At 34.3% G+C, this 19,730-nt stretch overlaps 1 protein-coding gene across 2 annotated transcripts; it reads right to left on the bottom strand.

Annotated features, from left to right (window-relative positions):
- Positions 1 to 437: 437 nt before the first annotated feature.
- Positions 438 to 15,179, bottom strand: LOC142539060 (uncharacterized). Of its 2 annotated transcripts, none has more exons than XM_075644354.1 (4): positions 14,785 to 15,179; positions 1,142 to 1,741; positions 990 to 1,045; positions 438 to 880 (listed from the first exon to the last, which is right to left on the bottom strand). In XM_075644354.1, exons 1-4 carry the CDS (start codon positions 14,837 to 14,839, stop codon positions 710 to 712), a joined length of 882 nt encoding a protein of 293 aa, XP_075500469.1. In that variant the 5' UTR covers positions 14,840 to 15,179; the 3' UTR covers positions 438 to 709. The 2 variants fall into 2 exon arrangements, with proteins under 2 accessions (XP_075500469.1, XP_075500470.1); XM_075644355.1 differs by lacking the exon at positions 14,785 to 15,179 and adding an exon at positions 1,827 to 2,020.
- Positions 15,180 to 19,730: the final 4,551 nt, after the last annotated feature.

Genomic DNA, 19,730 nt, shown 5'->3' with positions numbered 1-19,730 from the left:
CATAATATTTGTTAAGACAAAATTTTGGACTTAAGTTTTGATGAAAAATGAATAATATTAAATTGATGTAAATAAACTTTTTATTTTATTGTTACTTAATTCATTAAAAAAATATTTGCATGTTTCCTAAAATTTATTTAATATGAATATATTAGGTAAAAAAATGCTACTAAATATAGAAATTATATTGTATATTTGAGAAAAATGATAAAAGAAATAAAACATCTATACTATTTTATTAAGTTTGAGATATTTAGAGTAACTAACTTTGATATCATGGTCTGTTTTAATAATTATATATATTAATAAAATGTAAAAATTACGGTGTCCTCCCTCATTATTTCTTATAATTATATTTTGATCCTTATTTAAATATTAATCAAATGAATTATAAATAATATTATACAAGCACACAATGCGTGCATCGATGTAAGAAAATGCACTATTTATATCACAAGAAAAGAGCTAAAGTACCCAAAAGCATAGGCTACAAAGGCAATGTTTAGTAATTTCTGCTGTGATCTGTTCAACAATTCTTATACCACCTTTTTCGCGTTAGGCTCGGAGGTGGATCAACATAGCGAACCGAAATAAAAGAAAAAAATTGGTCATCGAAGTCCACTGATTCGTTTCAGACCAACCCCGTCTAGTATCCCTCGTACGAAATCATGGCTCCGCCCCTGACTGGCCTCGCGCGATCCAGTAAGGTTCAAGTAGTCGCCTTTGGCGCCAGGAGAAGATGGGCGCGGTCGTGGGGAGCGGAGTGAGATGGCATGTAGCATGATTTAACATTCAATAGATTCTTGACTTGTCCTCCTTTAGGCAACTTAAAGCTCCTCCTTTTCTTTCCTCTCTTGGCCTTTTGCTTTTCAGATGATTCCTGCTTGCCGAAGACTATGGATTATTGATATTTGAAAAAATGGTGTAAATGTAGAGATTAATTTGTTCATTAAATAAGATTTCTGCGATTCTAATTGTCATAAATATACCTTTGATGAAGGTGTATCGTCATTTGAAGTTGTATCCTTCAAGACATCATGGTTCCCTGGATTTATGATAAAAAAATACTAAGCAAAATCAAAATTCTTATATATCAAACAATATTAGATACAACTCATATGAGATGGATATGGTTTCTCACCACTATCATGGTGGTCGTCTTCTTCGTTTTCATTGAAATATACTCGAAAACTCGGTGAACCCAGAAAGGCATCATCGTCGATCTCCTGGCCGATCATTCTCTCATCGTCATCATGGTCATCCTCGTTTTCGGTATCTGTCAACATGTTGTCTAGCCTATCCTTCTCCTTAGCTTCCATGTTTTCTACCATTCTCTCTTTCATGACATCTTTGCAATTTCCTTTCGTGCTACATTCTCTACTCACCTCATGTTCATTGCCATCTTTTTTACCTAGGCTCGCGATGACGCCAGCCTCGGTTCCGTGCCCTATTCTCTTCGTGTCCTCGCTCTTTGTGCCATCGGAGACGGTATCCTTAGGAGATGAGGGTGCGGTTTTCAAGATATCGTCATCGTCGTCGTCCTTTTCATGCAAGAGCAACTCTTTCTTCGAAGGTGTGGGATCTTTGAGGGGACGACCATGCCTACTTTTTGAGATCTCCTCTAACCGGCTAAGGAAGAGTGGCTGGAGCTTGACCGGAATCGCTAGCCCATTACCATCAATCCGCGAAACACCACACCCCATTATTACGTACACATGAAGTTTAGAGCATGCACGCCGACCTATTCGGTACAAAAAAATTTAGGGGCAAAGAACATAACACATGGGGAATGCAAGCAAATGAAAACAACTAAATGTATATTTCACCAAAAATATATTTTTTATGTTCTTGAATAATCGCGAAAACGATATAGCCAAGTTCGTGAGAATTTTTCGAGACTATTTAGAATCTCATCTGATGAGAGATCGAAGGAATATTTGTGGGTCAAATTGTTGTGGAGGAATATGCTGTTCCTACGGAGGAGGAACAGCTGCAAATATTTTGCTAAGTGAAAATGTTTGAAAATTCTCAATGCATGGTTGGTCATAAATTTGTGGCATAGCTAATATTTGTTCGCAAAAATTTGAGTATTAGTAATTTAACCAATAATTTATTTGTTGTTATTTAATTTCCTTACTAAGAAAAGAGTGCTATTTTTCTTGTTTTATTATGTCAGGCCCCACGACCAATGGCTTCTTGTGCTCATTGGGTTTGGCCCGTGCAATTTCACATCCGTCTTCGTTTTGAGAAAATAACTAATCAAACTCCTAAAATAGCCAATTCTTCACCCTTATAAACCCATGCACATTGTCCTAGCATTCCAATGTGAGATAGGATATTACAATTACGAATCTGACCGGACTTGACGTGTTAAATCTTGGAGAGAGATAGATACAGGTGTGTTGTCTCGATTGTACAAGCATGATGATGATTAAAAATGAATAATCAAGCGCATTCGAAAACGCTTGAAGGAGTTCAATGAAACTTCTCATGAAGACGTATCGAGCAACAAATCATTTGAGTGCAAAATGACCCTGGGAGGTAGCCAAGATGCGCCAGGGCCGAGGGCAACGTGCCCTAGTGGGTAATAATCCAGCCTCAGCGCGTCTTGCGCCTCAGCGGCTGAAACAAGCCGCCCTAGCGCGCTGCAGTGCAGGTTTGAAGTTGAAAACCCTAGATCACGATTTTTGTCGTATTTTTCCATATAAAAAGATTGTAAAACATTATTGAACAAATAATTGAAGATTGGATACACTTTTGTAAGTTCTCTCAAAATTTTCGAAGCTTTGCTTTGTACATACAAAATCAAACTTAACAAAGATTTAATTTTTGTGGTGTTTGTCGATTGTTCTTCACTCGGATTGTCAAAGACGAGTTCTTTGAAAGTTCGTTTGATAAAAGTTGTTTATCTTCGTGAATATTTGTTGCTAAATTTTTCGTAGCTTAGAGGTGAAAATCACAAACTTTTAATTTTTTCAAAAAGATCGGGACAACCCCACTTTGTTTATTTCATCGAATCGAGGGTGTGACTCCGTTTTTGAGTGCTTTTGCTTTTCGTGTTTGAAGAATCGCATTAATTGGTATCAGAGCTTTTGGTTTTGTTTGATTCAAGTAAGTATCTCGTTTTTAATTATCAGGTCTGCGTTGTTCTATCGTTTTGTTTTTAAATCTACGTGATTCTACTATTTCTCGTCGTTTCGTGAATCTTGTGATTCTCGAAATTTTGTGAGTTATTCTTCGTTTTTCGAGTTGCAAAATCCCTCTTGTGAAAATCCAAAAAAAAAAGCGAAAAGTTTGTGTTATTATTTAGCATTAAATTTTGTTATTGTCTTTATTTTAAGCCATATTCAAGTGTCTCTCACAAAAAAAAAAATTATTTCAAATTTCTTGGCATTGCACAATCCAAGCAAGATAGTTACCAGTGTCTATGAGTTGAATATGAAGGTTTGATATATACAAATATAAAGCTTGAGCGCACCTTCGAGAGAACTCTAAAATTCTAGTTAAAATACTTGAGTGCGAGCGTTATTTCTTTAAAGTAACTGGTGAGTATTTGAATTCGGAAAAAAAAAAGAGTCGAGTAAATTTTCTTTGGAGTGACCGTAAGAATTCTGGTGACGAATTTTTATTTATTTATTTTACTAACGTTTCTTGCAGGTACAATGTCCGAAAGAAAAATGGAGAAGGAGGTAGGAGATGACTCGAAACAAATATTTTCAACGTCCAAATTGAGTCGTTGTTAGATGATATCATAAGGATGATGAGGGCCGAGTTGGTGCCATTATGCGAGAGAGTGGGTAGGCTTGAGGTTAGTACTAGTGGGAGTAGGTCTAAGCTTAAGAATGTGGGTAGAGGCGAAGATGAGGAGGAATTTAAGCCTTTATGTTATAGGAAAGTTTGTGGGGATATGATAACAAGAGGAGTTGATCTGAATAGAGTGTCGTACTTGAGTCGGGATGATGATAGGCAACGTGGTGAGAGTCCTAAATGTAGAAGTCAGGGAGAGCATAGACTGAGTGGCACAAAGATGATAGTTCCATTTTTCAGTGGGGGAGCCGATCCAAATGCATACCTTGAGTGGGAGGGGAGGATGGAATGTGTATTTGAGAGCCGGGATTATATGGAAACAATGAAGGTAAGACGAGCTTGTAGCGAGTTTACAGACTATGCTATTACTTGGTGGGTTAAGTTAGTGCGGGATAGGAAGAGATTCAATGAGGACCCTATAGGAAAGTGGGATGAAATGAAAAGAGCAACGAGGAAGCAATTTGTTCCTAATCACTACGATAGGGGAGTTGATAGAAAACATAAATGTGGCTTGTATGAGGATTCATTGGCATCCACCTGGCGGTCCAACAAGAAGGAGAAAATCGTGGATAGGACAATGATTGAGTCAAAACATGTAGTTCCTAAGAATGACTATCAAGGTACGACTAAAACGTCAATTTCTGGTACTTTTGAGATTGAGCTTGTAGTTGAGCCTAAATTTGAAGTTGAGATTGTAGTTATTGATGATGCTAGTCCACTAGGCGATGATTCGAATGTCGTTGAATGATGATATGTGGAGAATGAATTCTTAGGTATGGAAGAAGTGCCTAAGTTGTCTATTATGAGGAAGAGAGTAGACATGGTGCAATTTTGGATTATGAATGTGTCTTGAGAAAAAAATGTGTATCTATTTTACAATTGAATCCAAATGTGGTTCTTGAAGGTCAATTTAAATCTCTTGAAGTGAGCGAAAAAGAATTTAAAATGACTGAAAGAAAGAGTGAGCAAAAAAGTTAGATGACCATAGAAATAAAAAATTTTGATGAAAAAACTGAGATCAAAGAAAAAGAGGTCAAAAAAAAAAAGAAAAGAAAAATGAATTGCTGGCAAAAAATGGTGAGATCGAGAATTACTTGTTTTTGCATAAACCCCTTAAAATAAATTTGTACAAAAAAATTTATTCTCATTGTGATGATATAGCTGGTTCAATCTCGAGCATTGTTAGTTCTTCTTTGTAGGATTCTGGAGGCGTCATGATGGGGAGGCAAGCAAGTGTTGATGGTGGGAGAATGCCATCTATTTTTGACCCATTTGAATTAAGAAGCAATCGAGATGTGGTAAGGTTAGTTGCCAACAAAACGACCATGATGTATGACTTGCTTCTTTACCATAATTTTGGTTGTTTTGTTTTGAAAAGTTTGGAGACAGGGTTACCAATGTGATATTAAGGAATATGATTTAAGTTTTACTATCGTGTCTAATCTTTACGGATGTGAGTGCTGTGAAAAGTTTTATATGGTAAGCTTGATTGTTGGTAATCTTGATTTGTCACATGTTTTAAAATGGATAAGACTTAGTAGTGGCAATGAATTGTATGCAGTAGTTTTGAATTCGTGTGACGAATATCACCTTCGGCTCGAATAGCCGCGCCCATTAGGTCTGAAAAGTTGGCAGGTTGGTAGACTGCTAGAGCTGATTGGATCCTGTTGTTCAACCCCTTTTTAAAGCGGTGCAATTTCAAAACTTCGTCCGCCATGATTGTCGGAGCATAAGATCCAAGAGCATTGAACTGGGAGGTGTATTCCACAACTGACATATCCGGAGCTTGAATGAAATTTTCAAACTCACTTAGTTTCTGCAGCCTGACTCGGCTAGATAATACTGTTTCAAAAAAGCTTCTCGAAAATGCTGCCATGTGATTGGTCCCACCACTGTCATGGCTGACGAGATTTCTTCCCACCACTTGCGTGCTTTATCCTCCAGGAAGGGTACAATCACGTCCACTTTCAGTGCCTCGGGAACTTCCAATAGTCGCAGCTGAGTCTCCACACTTTTCAGCCAGCTCTGGCTAACTTCAGGGTCGGCAGCTCCACTGAAGGTTGGACGCCTGTCCTTGCGAAGTGATTCGTAGTGAAACATGATTACTTGCTGTGGTGGAGGTAGAGGTGGCTGATTGGCGTTTGGGTTCACTAGCCCTTGAAGTGTTGTTGCCACGATCATGGCTATGTCCATCAAGTCTGCCTGGTTAAGACTGAACCCCGACGGTGGTCCATTATCTTCTTCGTTGGCGTTGTTGTTGTTCGCCTAGCGGGGGTTGCGGTTTTGTCTCGGGGGTCTACCGGCCATTTCCTACAGTTGAAACGTTTCTAAGAATTTGTTGTGTATAACGACATGACTGAATGAATAAGTTATGCTGGAAACAACTGAAATCAATGGATAAATAAATATTATTTTATTGATTTCTTCAAATATAGATAAACAACTGAATTAAAAACAAAAAAACGAATCGTACTAAATGAAATAACATAGCAACATGAAAAAATAAACTCCTAGTAATAAAAGAAAGGTCACTAGGACACTCTAGTCTACTATCTCTTCACCATCCACTGCTCCTATGGGATCTGCCTCTATCTCTTACGGGCTCTTCCTCTTCTGGCTCCTGTTCCGGCTCGTCTTCGTTAAATAGCTCTATCATCTGTGTGAGTTGGGCATTTTTTCCAGTAAGTTGTGCCACTTGCGCCTTCAACTCCTGTATCTCTGCATCCGCCTCGTCCAACAGATCGCTGGCATGCTATTGGTGCTGCTCACGCTCCGTCTTCTTCTGCTTGACCTGGATCTTTAGAGTCTCAACCTGCTGTGTCAGACGGTGGGTCACATTCACAAGGCTGCTCATAGCCTCACATGAATTCTCCAGTCTTTTCTTACCCCTAGCATTTTGTTGCCTCTCTTCATCCAGCTCCTTTCGGTACCGCTCGATACCTTCTCGTAGTCTTCCCTCTCGATACAGACTCTGCTCTATGACTTTCCTCAAGTACATGTTGTCTCCTCTCACCAGCTCTCACTGATAGATCGCCTTGTTGAGCTGGACCCGTATTTCCTCCTTTTCTGTGGCTAGGGTCTCAATCTTTCGTCTCCTCTCGCCTAGTCTGGCTCTAAGTCGCTTCATCTGGCACGACTGGTAATCAAGGGCAAGCTGCTTCATATGAATAGCAGCCTGGGCACGAGTGCGGAATCGTAGGGGAGTCGGTGAAGCCATTTCCTGAAATCAAAAATGGAAACGCTCAGAATCGGAAAGAGACAATATAGAACAAGGGACAATATGCACTATACATGCAACTTTTCGAAAAGTATATAAATATTTTTTTTACAAAAATGAAAAGTTTGGAAATTGACACATAGCTTTGAAGCATATGTCGAGAGGATTCCAGAACAATCGACGGAATCGAATTCGGAATTTTCTTTGAGAAGTTATAGGGTCTACGAATATCTCATAAAACTGCAAAAACGACGTTTCGGAGGCCTTTTCGGAGGGGATAGCATCTGCCTTTATCAAATAATCCACCGAAATTTATTTGTAAACTTTTTTCTCATTTTTCCCCAACCTGATTATGAACCCGGTGGCTCTGATACCACTAAATGTCATACCCCAAAACTCAGGGTTGACACCGGCGTTGTTTAGCAATCACACAATCGAAAACAACAAGTCTTGTAGCACAGTGTAAATCGAAAACCAGTTTATATCATAATATCGAATAGATAACAATGTGTTTTACAACTCAAAAATCAAAACGACAGAGTTTAATTGCGGAAAATTTAATACTGAAGTAAAAGTTCAAATTTAATCTATAATATTGAAGTCTCAAATTTCACCTAGCCCGAAAACTGGTCCGACTCTTCCTCCTCGAGTTCTTCCTCAGGCTTATCTGGGAAAAGATTGTTAAAGGGGTGAGTATTTTGGGAGATACTCAGCAAGTGAGGGACGTTCGAGCACTATATAACAACATGCATAAAATTTCGAAAACATATGACTTGCATAACAACATTCGTATCACATGCATAACATTTACCAAGCATTGAGATTCATCTACTTTCTATGGTTTACTGATATCAGTCCCTAATTTTTACTCCTATAAGGAGGTGAGGCCATATAGCGGTTACATCCACACCGCGTAAGGGTCATGTCATGGTTGGGATTACCACTCATATACAGTCGATTCATCACAAGTGCTCAAAATCCGTATGACAATCAACACATGAAAGGAGTAACAGAATAATTGTACTCGACGAATTTTCGAAAAACAACATATGCATAAATTCGAAATTTCAACTTTAAAACAAGCCCACTTACCTTGGTTTTTGAGTGCTAAAACGTGGGTGCATGATTGCTTGGCTTGGATCACTCATCGTTCATTACTTTGGCGGCACTTCGGCTCACTTTATTGCCTAACTTTGGGACGATTTTTGAGCAGAGTTTTGGCGGAATGCTGTTGGAATTTCGTATATTTGCAGCTAGTATTTCGAAATTGGTGGTGTGTTGTGGAATGAGGGTAATGACCTATTTATAGATGAGGGGAGGAGGCTAAACAAAAAAGTCAAATCATGTCCATATTTGGCCTCAAATCTCACGTTTTTGGCTCCAAAATCCCCTCCCAAAACTGAGTTATTTAGCTACCCGAAATGTTGGATTTATTCCTTAATCTCTTGCCCCTAATTGGTTCGAAAATATGGTGGCTGTGTGTAAGGATTTTTGTGCAAAAGTTTGATGATTTGTTTCCAATTCACCTTGTATCTATCCATCTCAATCATTAGGCATGTAATCTAGTAGGATTTTCGAAAATTTCTAGCAATATTCATGCCTTAATTCTTTTAGCCTTGGGTCCCAAGCGTGCAATATATCCCACAAATTCGAAAAGATGCATGTTCATGCATAAACTAATACCATTTAATTAAAGATTGTATTTCCAAAATATTACAAAATATTATCATCTAAAATATGTACACCAAAATTTTAGTGGTCTATCTTAAATTAGGGTTGCATGTGTAGGTTTTCACAATGTATATGAGATCAATGATAATAAAATGACAATAATAACTGAAATATAAATGGATTGAAAAATGATATATTGACATATAACTATATGAAAATATTAATATAGAAAAATACCTACAAATGCCATACCATCGAGACTAATACAAGAAGAGTGACATGCGGGAAATAAATCATCAGTATATTCTCCCTCGAAATTTAAGTGAGAAAATCGATCTTCACCATGTGGTCATGGATATAAATCAGTGTCGTATTGTCCACAAGGATATTGATTGAATCGGGGAAACGAAACGAGTCGGAGTGGTATAATGAATGTGGATTTGATAACGCTTCATCACGCCGATGACAGTCTCCAAATTCTCGATGCCCAAAACAATTCCAGAATACTTTGCTCATGTATTCCATTTTTTTTCTTTTTACCGTTCCGTTTCATGCCGTTTCGTCGATCCATATCGTTACACTGATAACACGACGTTTTATATCTATGTAACGCCGTCCCAAAAGCATCAGCGTTCACACCCCGGAACTTCGTCAAGGTGAGTCTCGTTCCCGTTTCGGAACAGCCGGAAGTTTCAGCAAACCATGCATACAACACACTTCATAAGGAGCTAACAATATGCGATTAATGTTGTTGCCCCAACGATCATTATCAAGGTGCTAGAAAACTATAATCTACCATGTTATTGGTCCGCAAGCGCAACGCCAAGTCACGTAAAAGGCATTGTCCATGTATAAGATCCCTTGTATCAATAGAAAATTGGAAATCCACATCGTCATGGTTAGGCTACATGAAGCTCTCCTCATCGTCGTCCTCAGTCGTCATCACCCAAAATTGTCTCTCTTCCATCATTGTGAAGTTTCTCCTTATATAATATGAAGCATAGCTAAATTTGATGTCCTCATTGGTAGATTGTTGTACACTTTATATGCAAGTTATTCATAAACATTTTGTATGGCGATGGAGACTTTAAAAGTAAGATTTTGTTCTGATGTTGAATCTTGACAGAAACAAAAAGAAAGAGCTATGATCAGCGAAATGGTTGGGAAGACTTACAGCCATATGCTGCAACAAATGCATAACCAGCAGCAAGTTCAGTTCTAGTGAATCTACCCGTCTCGTCATAAGGAGACGTCGACCACTGAGAAGATAGCCAAGAACTTCCATCTCGAGTTTAAGTGGCATTCAATCACCAAATAGTATAGTCAAGACACCATTGTATATCACCAAAAAATGTTCAAATTTGCATAACGTTAATAGAGTAGGTTTCTTGTGAGACAGTTTCACGAATATTTATCTGTGAGACGGGTCAACCCTACTGATATTCACTATAAAAAATAATACTTTTATCTTAAAAAGTAATACATTTTCATTGATGACCCAAATAAGAGATCCGTCTCACAAAATATGACCCGTGAGACTGTCTCAGACAAGTTTTTGTCATGTTAATATTGATGAACAGACAAGTTTAAAATATAATAATTGTTTCCATCCAAAATTATTTTTTTCTAAATTTATAAAAATAATAATATTTTTGCTGAAAACATTTGTTCAACTTTATCGTATCATTCCTCACAATTTTTTTTTTTTTATTGTACCACCAATACACTAAAAAATAATTTTTTTCCTTCTAAAGCTATATAGTACCTTAAAAAACATTTTAATAAATCCAATTTCGTAAGTGTTTTTATTAAAAAAAACAAAAACGGTTTTATCGGTTGGATATATGCTAAAAAATACGATTGTTTTAAATTTTTAAAAAGAATTAGAAGTAAAAACTAAAAAGCCATAAATTTCAGCTTCTAAATAAATACCTTTTTAAGTGATTTTTTTAAAACAAATTTTGTAACCAAACACTACAATTTTAAGAAAATAATTTTTTAAAAAAATGCTTTAATCCATGAGCTTATTTAACCAATCGGGCTCTCAATAAGGACGAAATGTACAATTTTCCTGAAAAATGCCGAAGACAATCTTTCAAATAAAATAATGTAACCATAAATCCCAGAAATCATTATACTATTTTACGTCGAAATCATATTAATTCTCAAGAATTTTTAGGTGGTAGATTGAAATATACATCAATCAATGCAAATAATTTTAAAAAAATTAAATATTCAACCATTAATGTTTACTTGTTTCACAACAAACGTCGGATATCACCACAAAAATTTTCGTGCGTGGATGTTGTGATTGTAATGCCCGGAAATTTAATCCTAGTAATCTGTAATTATTGATTTATAATATGATATGATTATGAAAGGATTAACCGAGACACGATTTGAAGTAGCGTGTGATAATTTATGTGCGAGGACAGTGCCTCTCGCGCACGTGCGCGACGTGGTGCGCGCCCATGCGCCAAATGGGCAGAAGACCTCGCGCATATGCGCGACATGAGGGCGCGCATATGCGCGAGCTGCACAGGTCGAGACCAGAGGGCCTCGCGCATATGCGCGGAATTGAGGCGCGCATATGCGCGAGCGGCTGGAAAGACTCGCGCCGAGACATACTGTCTCGCGCATATGCGCCGAGAAGGGTCGCGCATATGCGCGAGACGTGTTGCGCGTAGAGTTCGCCATTTGCCTTGATGCATGTTACGTATATATATATATATATATATATATATATATATATACACACACACAATGCAATTCGTTTCTTCAGAAGAAAACCGAGAAAGGGTCAGGGGAAAGTTGTGAAAAATCCTTACGCCTTTTGTGAAAAATCCGTCCGTCTGATTTTGAATCTGACTGCAGTATTGTGTTCATATCAACGCAGGCTACAACTGGACATCGAGGGATTGACAGAGTTTGAATTCCTGACCGAAACTACAAACGAAAGGTATAAGTCAATGTGGTATTGGGAGATCGACTTGAGTCGGTTTAGACTTGAGTTTCCCTAAATCACATACTTTACTTTATTGCATCGATATTTGCATTGATTTGATTGAGGTACTTGTTCTCTTGATTTATAGATAGCAGGTATTAGACGAGTAATCTTGTGACAGAAGTGCCTGATAGTGGCGGGATCGCCACGGGCACATTGCACGATGTCACAAGATAGTGTATTGGCGATAGTGCCAAAGTCTGTCACCGGATGATTGGCTATCGATGTGGATAGAATTTGGGTTTCTTCTATTACTGTTGATCGATGTCGTATCGGTGTGGATAGAATTAGAGCTTCTTCTATTACTGGTGATCGATATTATATCGGTGTGGATAGAATTAGAGTTTCTTCTATTACTGGTGATCGATACCATATCAGTGTGGATAGAATCAGACATTTTTCTATTTCTGGTGATCGATACCTTATCGACGTGGATAGAACTGGAGTCTTTTCTATTACTGTTGGTCGATATAGGAATGCCAACTTCTGAAAACCGGGATCCCTAGACTAGGATTGAGTATAGTCTAAATTGTGTAGCTACGAGTATTGTCGACAGTTTGATATTAGTTATGTTTCAGATTTTGATACATATTGCTGTTACCTGTTACATGCTTTATATTTGTTTATATGATTGCATGTTTCGTTGATTTATACTGGGATTATATTCTCACCGGAATTATCCGGTTGTTGTCTTGTCTGTATGTGTACATGACAACAGGTGGGACAGGTTCAGGGTCATGGAGATAAAGAGAGAGATCGTGATTAGAGTGGCGGCTCCGGACTTGGATTAGAGATAGGGTTGGACACTTGATATTAGCTGTTAAACCTTAATTAAATAAATGTATGTGGTACAGAATTGGTACTTTTATGTACTGAGATGTATATATGTTTTTATGTCACTACGTTCCGCATTATTTTTAAAAAAAATTTATACCCTGTTTATTATAATTGATTAATTAGTCCCAATGATGATTAAGAACATGATTAGCGTCCGGGTCCCCACAGTGATCAAGTCGAGTTGAGCCGAATTATTGAATATTTGAGCTCGACTCGTTTATAATCGAGCCGAGCTCGAGCTTTATGTAACGAATATATTCATGGCTCACGAGCTTATTCAAGCTTTTATCGAGCCTAAACGAGCTTAATAAATATGAATTATATATTTTAATTTTCATTAGAATCATTAAAAATAAATTATATATTTAGAGAAAAATATAACATTATTATTAAAATTTGTACATTTATTATAATAAATAAATTTAATAGATATTTCTATATATTTCATAAATAATGTACAAAATTAATAAATCAAATATCAAAATTATTAATTTTTCATCTAAGAGATGACTCAAAAACTTACGAACGAACACGTTCGCGAGCTGAATATTATAAAGTTTGAGCTTGGTTTATTTATTTTAACGAGTTTCATTAAATGAGCTTTTATCGAATAGAGTTTCGAATAGCTCACAAACAGTTTGATTCATTTACATATCTACTTGTGAGACTAATTATTTTTGATTTTTTTAATGAATGAAAATTAAATATATGAAATGACATTTTGGTATTATTGTTTAAAATAATAGAAAATTTTGAATTGAGAGAATGGATATTATTATTATAAGAAACATAGATAATGTTATTTACATTCCATATTTTACTAATCTCCTTAGTTATATTTTAGTACTAGAAGTTGACAAAAGTACCCCTTAATTATTTTTTAAAATTATTGGAACACCAATGGTATATACTATAAATAGATAACTACAATCAATTACTAACTTTGATCATAAAAAATAATAATCAAGTGTCTTTATCAAAATTAAAATTTACAATAGATAGTTAAAATTTATGATATTGTTTCACTAAAATAATCTTTTTAATTGATATAATTTTTTTCTTAAACTAGTTTTGATTTTAGTTTATTAATCTTATATAGATCTTTGCTTAAACTAGTAATTTGATTTTAGCTTATATAATATTAAACAAGAAAGCCACCTTACATGAAAATTTTGAAGTTTCGATTTTGTTTAAATACTAAAAAACCAATAAGTATTTTATTATTTTTTATTATGATTTTCCCTTTCTTTTTTGTTTTTCTTGAATGAATCTCAAAAATTGTTTTAAATTAATTTTTTTGTTAAAATAAAATTTCTCAAAGATTTGAGATATCATTTCCATTTTAAGACTAAAGGAGTAACTAATGGTGTTTGTTTTGGTCAAAGGTTTACCACTAAGTAAAAAACTACAGTTGTTAGTTAAAACGCAACTTTATTTCTTTATATTTATCGCAGCGCAAAGTATATCTATTTGGGTGTCAATGAGTCGGTCGGTTAGGCACATGGATCCGAGGAGGTGTTTGTCTATCTGCTGGTATTGTCTCATATCCTTTAGAGATCAGTCTTACATTTTCTCACTCATGTACGCTTAACACAACATTTCCACCCCCAAGAAGTATATATACATACCTCTTGGGAGACTTGAACTTATGACATCACTCTGATACCAATTGCTAAGATCAATCGTTTACCACTAGACCAAAAGTTATTACTGTTAATCAAAGCGAAATGCTTCTTGGGAAATTTGAACATATGACATCGCTCTGATACCAATTGTTATGATCAAACATTTACCACTAGGCCAAAAGCTATCGCTGTTAGCCAAGGCGCAACTTTATTTCCTTATACATGTGGTAGCGCAAAGTACACATACTTAGGTTTTAAAGGGTCGAGCTGCTAGGTCTATGAGTCTAGGCCGGGAGAGATGCGTTTCTATCTTCTAGTGTCGTCTCAAATCCTTTAGAGATCAGCCTGATCATAACTCTACCATCAGTCTTGTTCTCAGAAGAAATATTATCACCCGTTAAGATCTGACATCATTATTTTACTACTCACCTAGCCAACCAAATCAAGCGACAAAACGTCAGCAGCTTGACGAGAACTTCTCTAGTGGTCATTCATCTCAGTACTACGTTTATACATGCACGCTTAACGCAATAGTGTTTTTTGTATTAAAAATATTAAAAGTAAAACCGGGGTATGATTAATAAAATATATAATGTAAATATCATTGAAGTAAAAACAAATACCTGATCGCATTCTATCCATGAGACAGAGAAAAATGACCAAGCCCGAGTCGCTCATATCAAATTCACAATATTATACAGAAATATCAACCAGTTTTAAAAATTGGGGCAAAATTCATTTTCCCTCTTGATATATCTTCTTTTTTAGGGAAGAAGAGGACTAGCATGAAAAAGAAAGACCCGTCAAGTAACCAATCAGACTCGCCTGCAAAACCATGCAATATCCTCTTCAAAAGAATGCTTCTATCTATCTATCTATATATATATATATATATATATATATATATATAATATTTCGAATATCATTTTCACGAGATAGCAGGCAAGTCATTCTTGGCTACTAAACAAAACTCGGGTATTTTTCCTCATGTAAACCCTCTCTTCCTGAAGCCTGCAGATATATTTCATGGTGATGAATTTTTTCATTGGAATCATGATCTCTATTTATATTGCCAACATTTTTGAATTTCATTTTTAGATTCTCATCTTCAAATTTTTTGTCAACCCTTGGCCAAGTTGTCGATTTATCCGAAACTTTATCCCTTTATCCATTTCCTTGAATAAAGTGGTGCATTTTGTTGCAGATTTTGTAGGAATATATTCATTCATACCATAAAATGGAATGTCAACCTTCACACTTGCACAAATTGATGTATCATTATTTAGGGTATTCTTTATGAGGTCTTATACATATAGAACATGAGAAGAATGTTATATTAAAACAAGATAAAATAACAAATTTATTGACTTTCTCTATTTAAAATTTTGATCTACTAAGTTTTCAAAGTTTGGTTTTCGAACTAGTAAATTTTTTTTTACTTTCAGTTATATTTTGTCGGAGTGCTGACATGGCACCAAAAAAATATGATATAAAATCGAAAAATGATTATGTAACATTGAAAAATGCTGACTTGTCCGATATCACGTCAGAAATTAGAACAAAATAATCGAGAATTAAAAGTTCGTGTATCGAAATCAAACTTTGAAACCAAAAACCGAAATGGATAAATTAATGAACAAAAAAAATTTATTTTCCCTTAAAAAAATTTAAATTGTTCTTCATCTCTTTTTTAAACTTATAATTAATTGTTGAAATTCATTGAATGTAAATAGTTTTATACATAAAGTTAAGAAATAATAATTTTCACATAGTCTATTGCAATGCAAATTTCAACTCGATGGGACGTATTTCAGCTTACCGAAACAACTGTTATCGTTAAGATGCTTTGTGGTCCTTTTGCTTTTACTTCGTATCAAATATTCTTTTATCGAGAATCGATCGAAGACAAAAAGCAAAGCAGTATTTTCAATTTGTATCATTTTTAGAATCTATATTATAACGATATGCATTTAATTTAGAGTAAATTATTTTATATAGTGAAATATTTTCTTGTCTTGTTTATTATATATATATATATATATATAATATAATTGAAAAGTTTGTGTTTTTACTTAATTCGTTTAACGAAATTTATGTAACGCCCTTCTTCTGCATCTGTTTAAAATGAATGTTTGAAACATATGGTTACAAAGGATTTAAGCAAATTAGATCGACCGACCATTTCTGCCATGGATTCGAAATAGTTGATATAAGAGTCGATTGTTCGTCCGTCGCAATTTGCGTGGACTCGGACTCAAAGATACATTATTTTGTGTTGTTTTTACCTTTTGTTGTGCTCGGGGTCATGAGTTTTTGTAGTTGAATGACCAAAAAATGAGATACAAAAATCATTTTATACGTATACATAAGTGATATACTTTTCATCCACAATTAATTATAGTTTCTCGAGAATTTTACGGCCAATACTTTGGAGTCTTCTTTATTTTGTTTTCGTAAGAACCCAAAATTACCATATATATATATATATATATGATCATATAGCTAATTAGCTATAGATCCCAAGACGATACATATAAATGATTAACCAATTTGAGGTCCAAAAATATCAAATTTTACATGTAATTTCTATCGCTAAAAATTAAACGAACCCCATGCAAATTATCGCTAAAAGGAAAAGAAAAATTCAGAAAATATGGAATATATGTCGGCAAGATTCGACCTCAACACATAAGTTAAAACCAGTCATATGCGTGTATTCTGCAAAAAAGAAGCTGATGCCATGTACACTCGGGGATCGGATATATCTCTTTCCAACATGTCGGAGAACTCGTCAAATAATTTCTACTTACTTCCGATTCTACGGGAGCTACTGGATCGTCGTAACTTTTACGCTCCGTTTGGTATGTGTGATGGGATAAGTAAATAATAGATCGCCATAGTTGAAAAGAAGAATTTGAAATCGATGGATTTCGATTATAATTTTATTATTTATGATGAAATAATAGATCAAATCTTAAATACATCTCTTACTTATTTACATACTAGTACACCGACGCACGCGCTGCGTGCTTGTATAATATTTTTTATAATTCATTTGATTTATATTTAAATGAGGATCAAAATATAATTATAAAAAATAATGAGGGACTATACTGTAATTTTGATATATATTAAAAATAAATTGAAAAATAAAAGAATAAAAAAATTACCTGAATAAGAATTGAACTTATAACCTTAAACCCTAATAAACAATGACTCTATCCGCTGAACAACAAAATTATATTTGAAATTCATCTATCCAAACGCAACATTAACAGAATCCAAGTAGCTTTACAATATTAATCAACCTCTATATTATTAAAATTAAATAATAGTTATGCATCTTTCATTTTTTAAATAATTTCAATTATTTATTCCACGTTGACATCATGCATTAAATCAGAAAAATGACCAAAATTTTCAAAACAAACATAACAAACTAAAACTGAAATTTGACCATATGACACGATATATATATTGGATTTGGTCATTCATGGATTTGGTCATTCATGTCATGTGGTCTCAAATTTCAATCTTAGTTCGTTACATTTGTTTTGAAAATTTTGGTCATTTTTCTAATGTAATGTATGATGTCAGCGTATCAAAATTGTAATTTTCCGTATATAAATATATCACCATATATTTATAAATTAAATTATAATTATATTTAAACAATTTTTCAATTAAATTTTTAAATAATTTTTATATGATGGAAGTAAACAATTGATGGAAAAGTTTGTTTCTTTTATTATTATTATTATTATTATTATTAAAGACTCAGAATAATTTTGATCATAGAATTCTCTAACTTAAATATGAGTGGGTCTCATGTAAAATATTATCAAAGATATATATTCATGAAACATGTCGATCTAATCCATATCCAGAGTGAAAGTAATAATTTTACTTAAAAGGTAATATTTTTTAATGGCATGGGTCGGATAAGTGATCTTTTTCAAAAAATTGACTCGTGAGACGGTTTCATAAAAGTTATTGTTCTTAAATATAATATATAGATATTAAGTTTATTTATTTTTATTATTATTGTTATTTAGATATATTTTTCGAATAAGATATGGATGGATCAAGAGTCCAAGCCCATGGTATATCACTAAAAAAATTCAAAATACAATATATAATCTATATAAGTTTACACAAAAACTCATGTATCACGAGTTAATTTTATGGGACAGATATTCAAACGAGCTCATAAACATTATTAATTTTTATGTTAAAAATATTTACTGTAGGTATGGACCGGGTCGACAGGTCTCAAGGATCATGAGATACTTACTCTAAATTTAAAGTTTTACTAAATTAATAAGATTATATTTTCCTTGAAAACCTTTTTATTGTACCACTCCACTCAAAAATAAAATAAAATAATTAGGGTAACACTAATACTAAAAATTAGTTATTTTTCTAAAACAACATAGTAATTAAATTATATTACTATATAGTAAAATTTGATGATGAATGTCATTTAATTTGACAATTGCCTTAGTAACTGAGCAAATATGTGTAAATGTTTAGGTTATGTTTCGACTTTCGATATGGTCCTTGAAATGAAACTTCTGGGCGTGAACGATAGCTTCGAATTTATAATTCAATTGTAAGTTATAATCTCCAGATAGAATCGATAGTTGGAAATTGAATAATTAGAAATGGAATTGGAAGAAGACGATAATTTTTTATGTAAGGGGGGAAATTATAGGCAAATCGTAATAAAACACTTAACTACCTATAATAAATTAATAATATTTTATATAAATATTGTGATAAATTCTTTATCCCAAAAATCATTCTAGTATATTGAAGGACGTTGCTGATCATTAAAGTATATGAAATAAATATATTGTGTGTATTAGATTTTTAGTGTTGCGCTACAGTGTTGTCAACACGAGTGCACAACATGCAACTAGGGGTGTCAAAATCCAACACGACCCGTCAACTCGACACGACCCAACATGTAAAAAATCAGGTTCGGGTTGATGTTTTTCGGGTTCGGGTTGGGTGGGTTTGAGTTAGTGCCAGATTAGACGGGTTTCGGGTTGGGTCGCGGATTGACCCGAAAACTTTTTTTTTGAAAATATTACCTATACTTTTATATATTGTATGTTTGAACAAAATTTATTGTATTTTTATATGATAAATTTTCATCATTTAATATTTATTTTGTATATTTTTATTTTTTAACAATTGTTTATTTGTTTTAGTAAATATACTTTAATTTTCTACGATTAAACTTTCAAATTTAAATCGAAAATTTTGTTATTATGTGTTTAAATTAAAATATTATTATTATTTTTTATTATTTCGAATTTTTTTCATTAATTTTTTTTTAAAAAATTAATAAAATTCGGGTTAGGCGGGTTAGACGGATTGAGTCGTGTTAGACGAGTTCGTGTTCGGGTTGATGGTTTTCGGGTTACTTCGGGTTCGGGTTGAAAAAAATAAAAAAATTCCGCGGGTTGACCTGAAACCTGACCCACCCGACCCGATTGACACCCCTACATGCAGCAGAAGTTAATTATAAACACACAAATATAATTTTAATAAATAAAGGACA

The sequence above is a fragment of the Primulina tabacum genome, chromosome 3, assembly GCF_025594145.1.
Source record: "Primulina tabacum isolate GXHZ01 chromosome 3, ASM2559414v2, whole genome shotgun sequence".
Lineage (NCBI taxonomy): Eukaryota > Viridiplantae > Streptophyta > Magnoliopsida > Lamiales > Gesneriaceae > Primulina > Primulina tabacum.
This window is presented reverse-complemented; position numbering and strand designations above follow the sequence as displayed.

Coding starts and splice junctions, on each gene's coding strand:
- LOC142539060 (XM_075644354.1), bottom strand. CDS start 14,839: ATGAGCGACTCGGGCTTGGTCATTTTTCTCTGTCTCATGGATAGAATG. Junction 1,742..14,784: donor CATGGATAGAATGCGATCAG/GTATTTGTTTTT, acceptor TGTACCGAATAG/GTCGGCGTGCATGCTCTAAA. Junction 881..989: donor ACGATACACCTTCATCAAAG/GTATATTTATGA, acceptor TTCGGCAAGCAG/GAATCATCTGAAAAGCAAAA.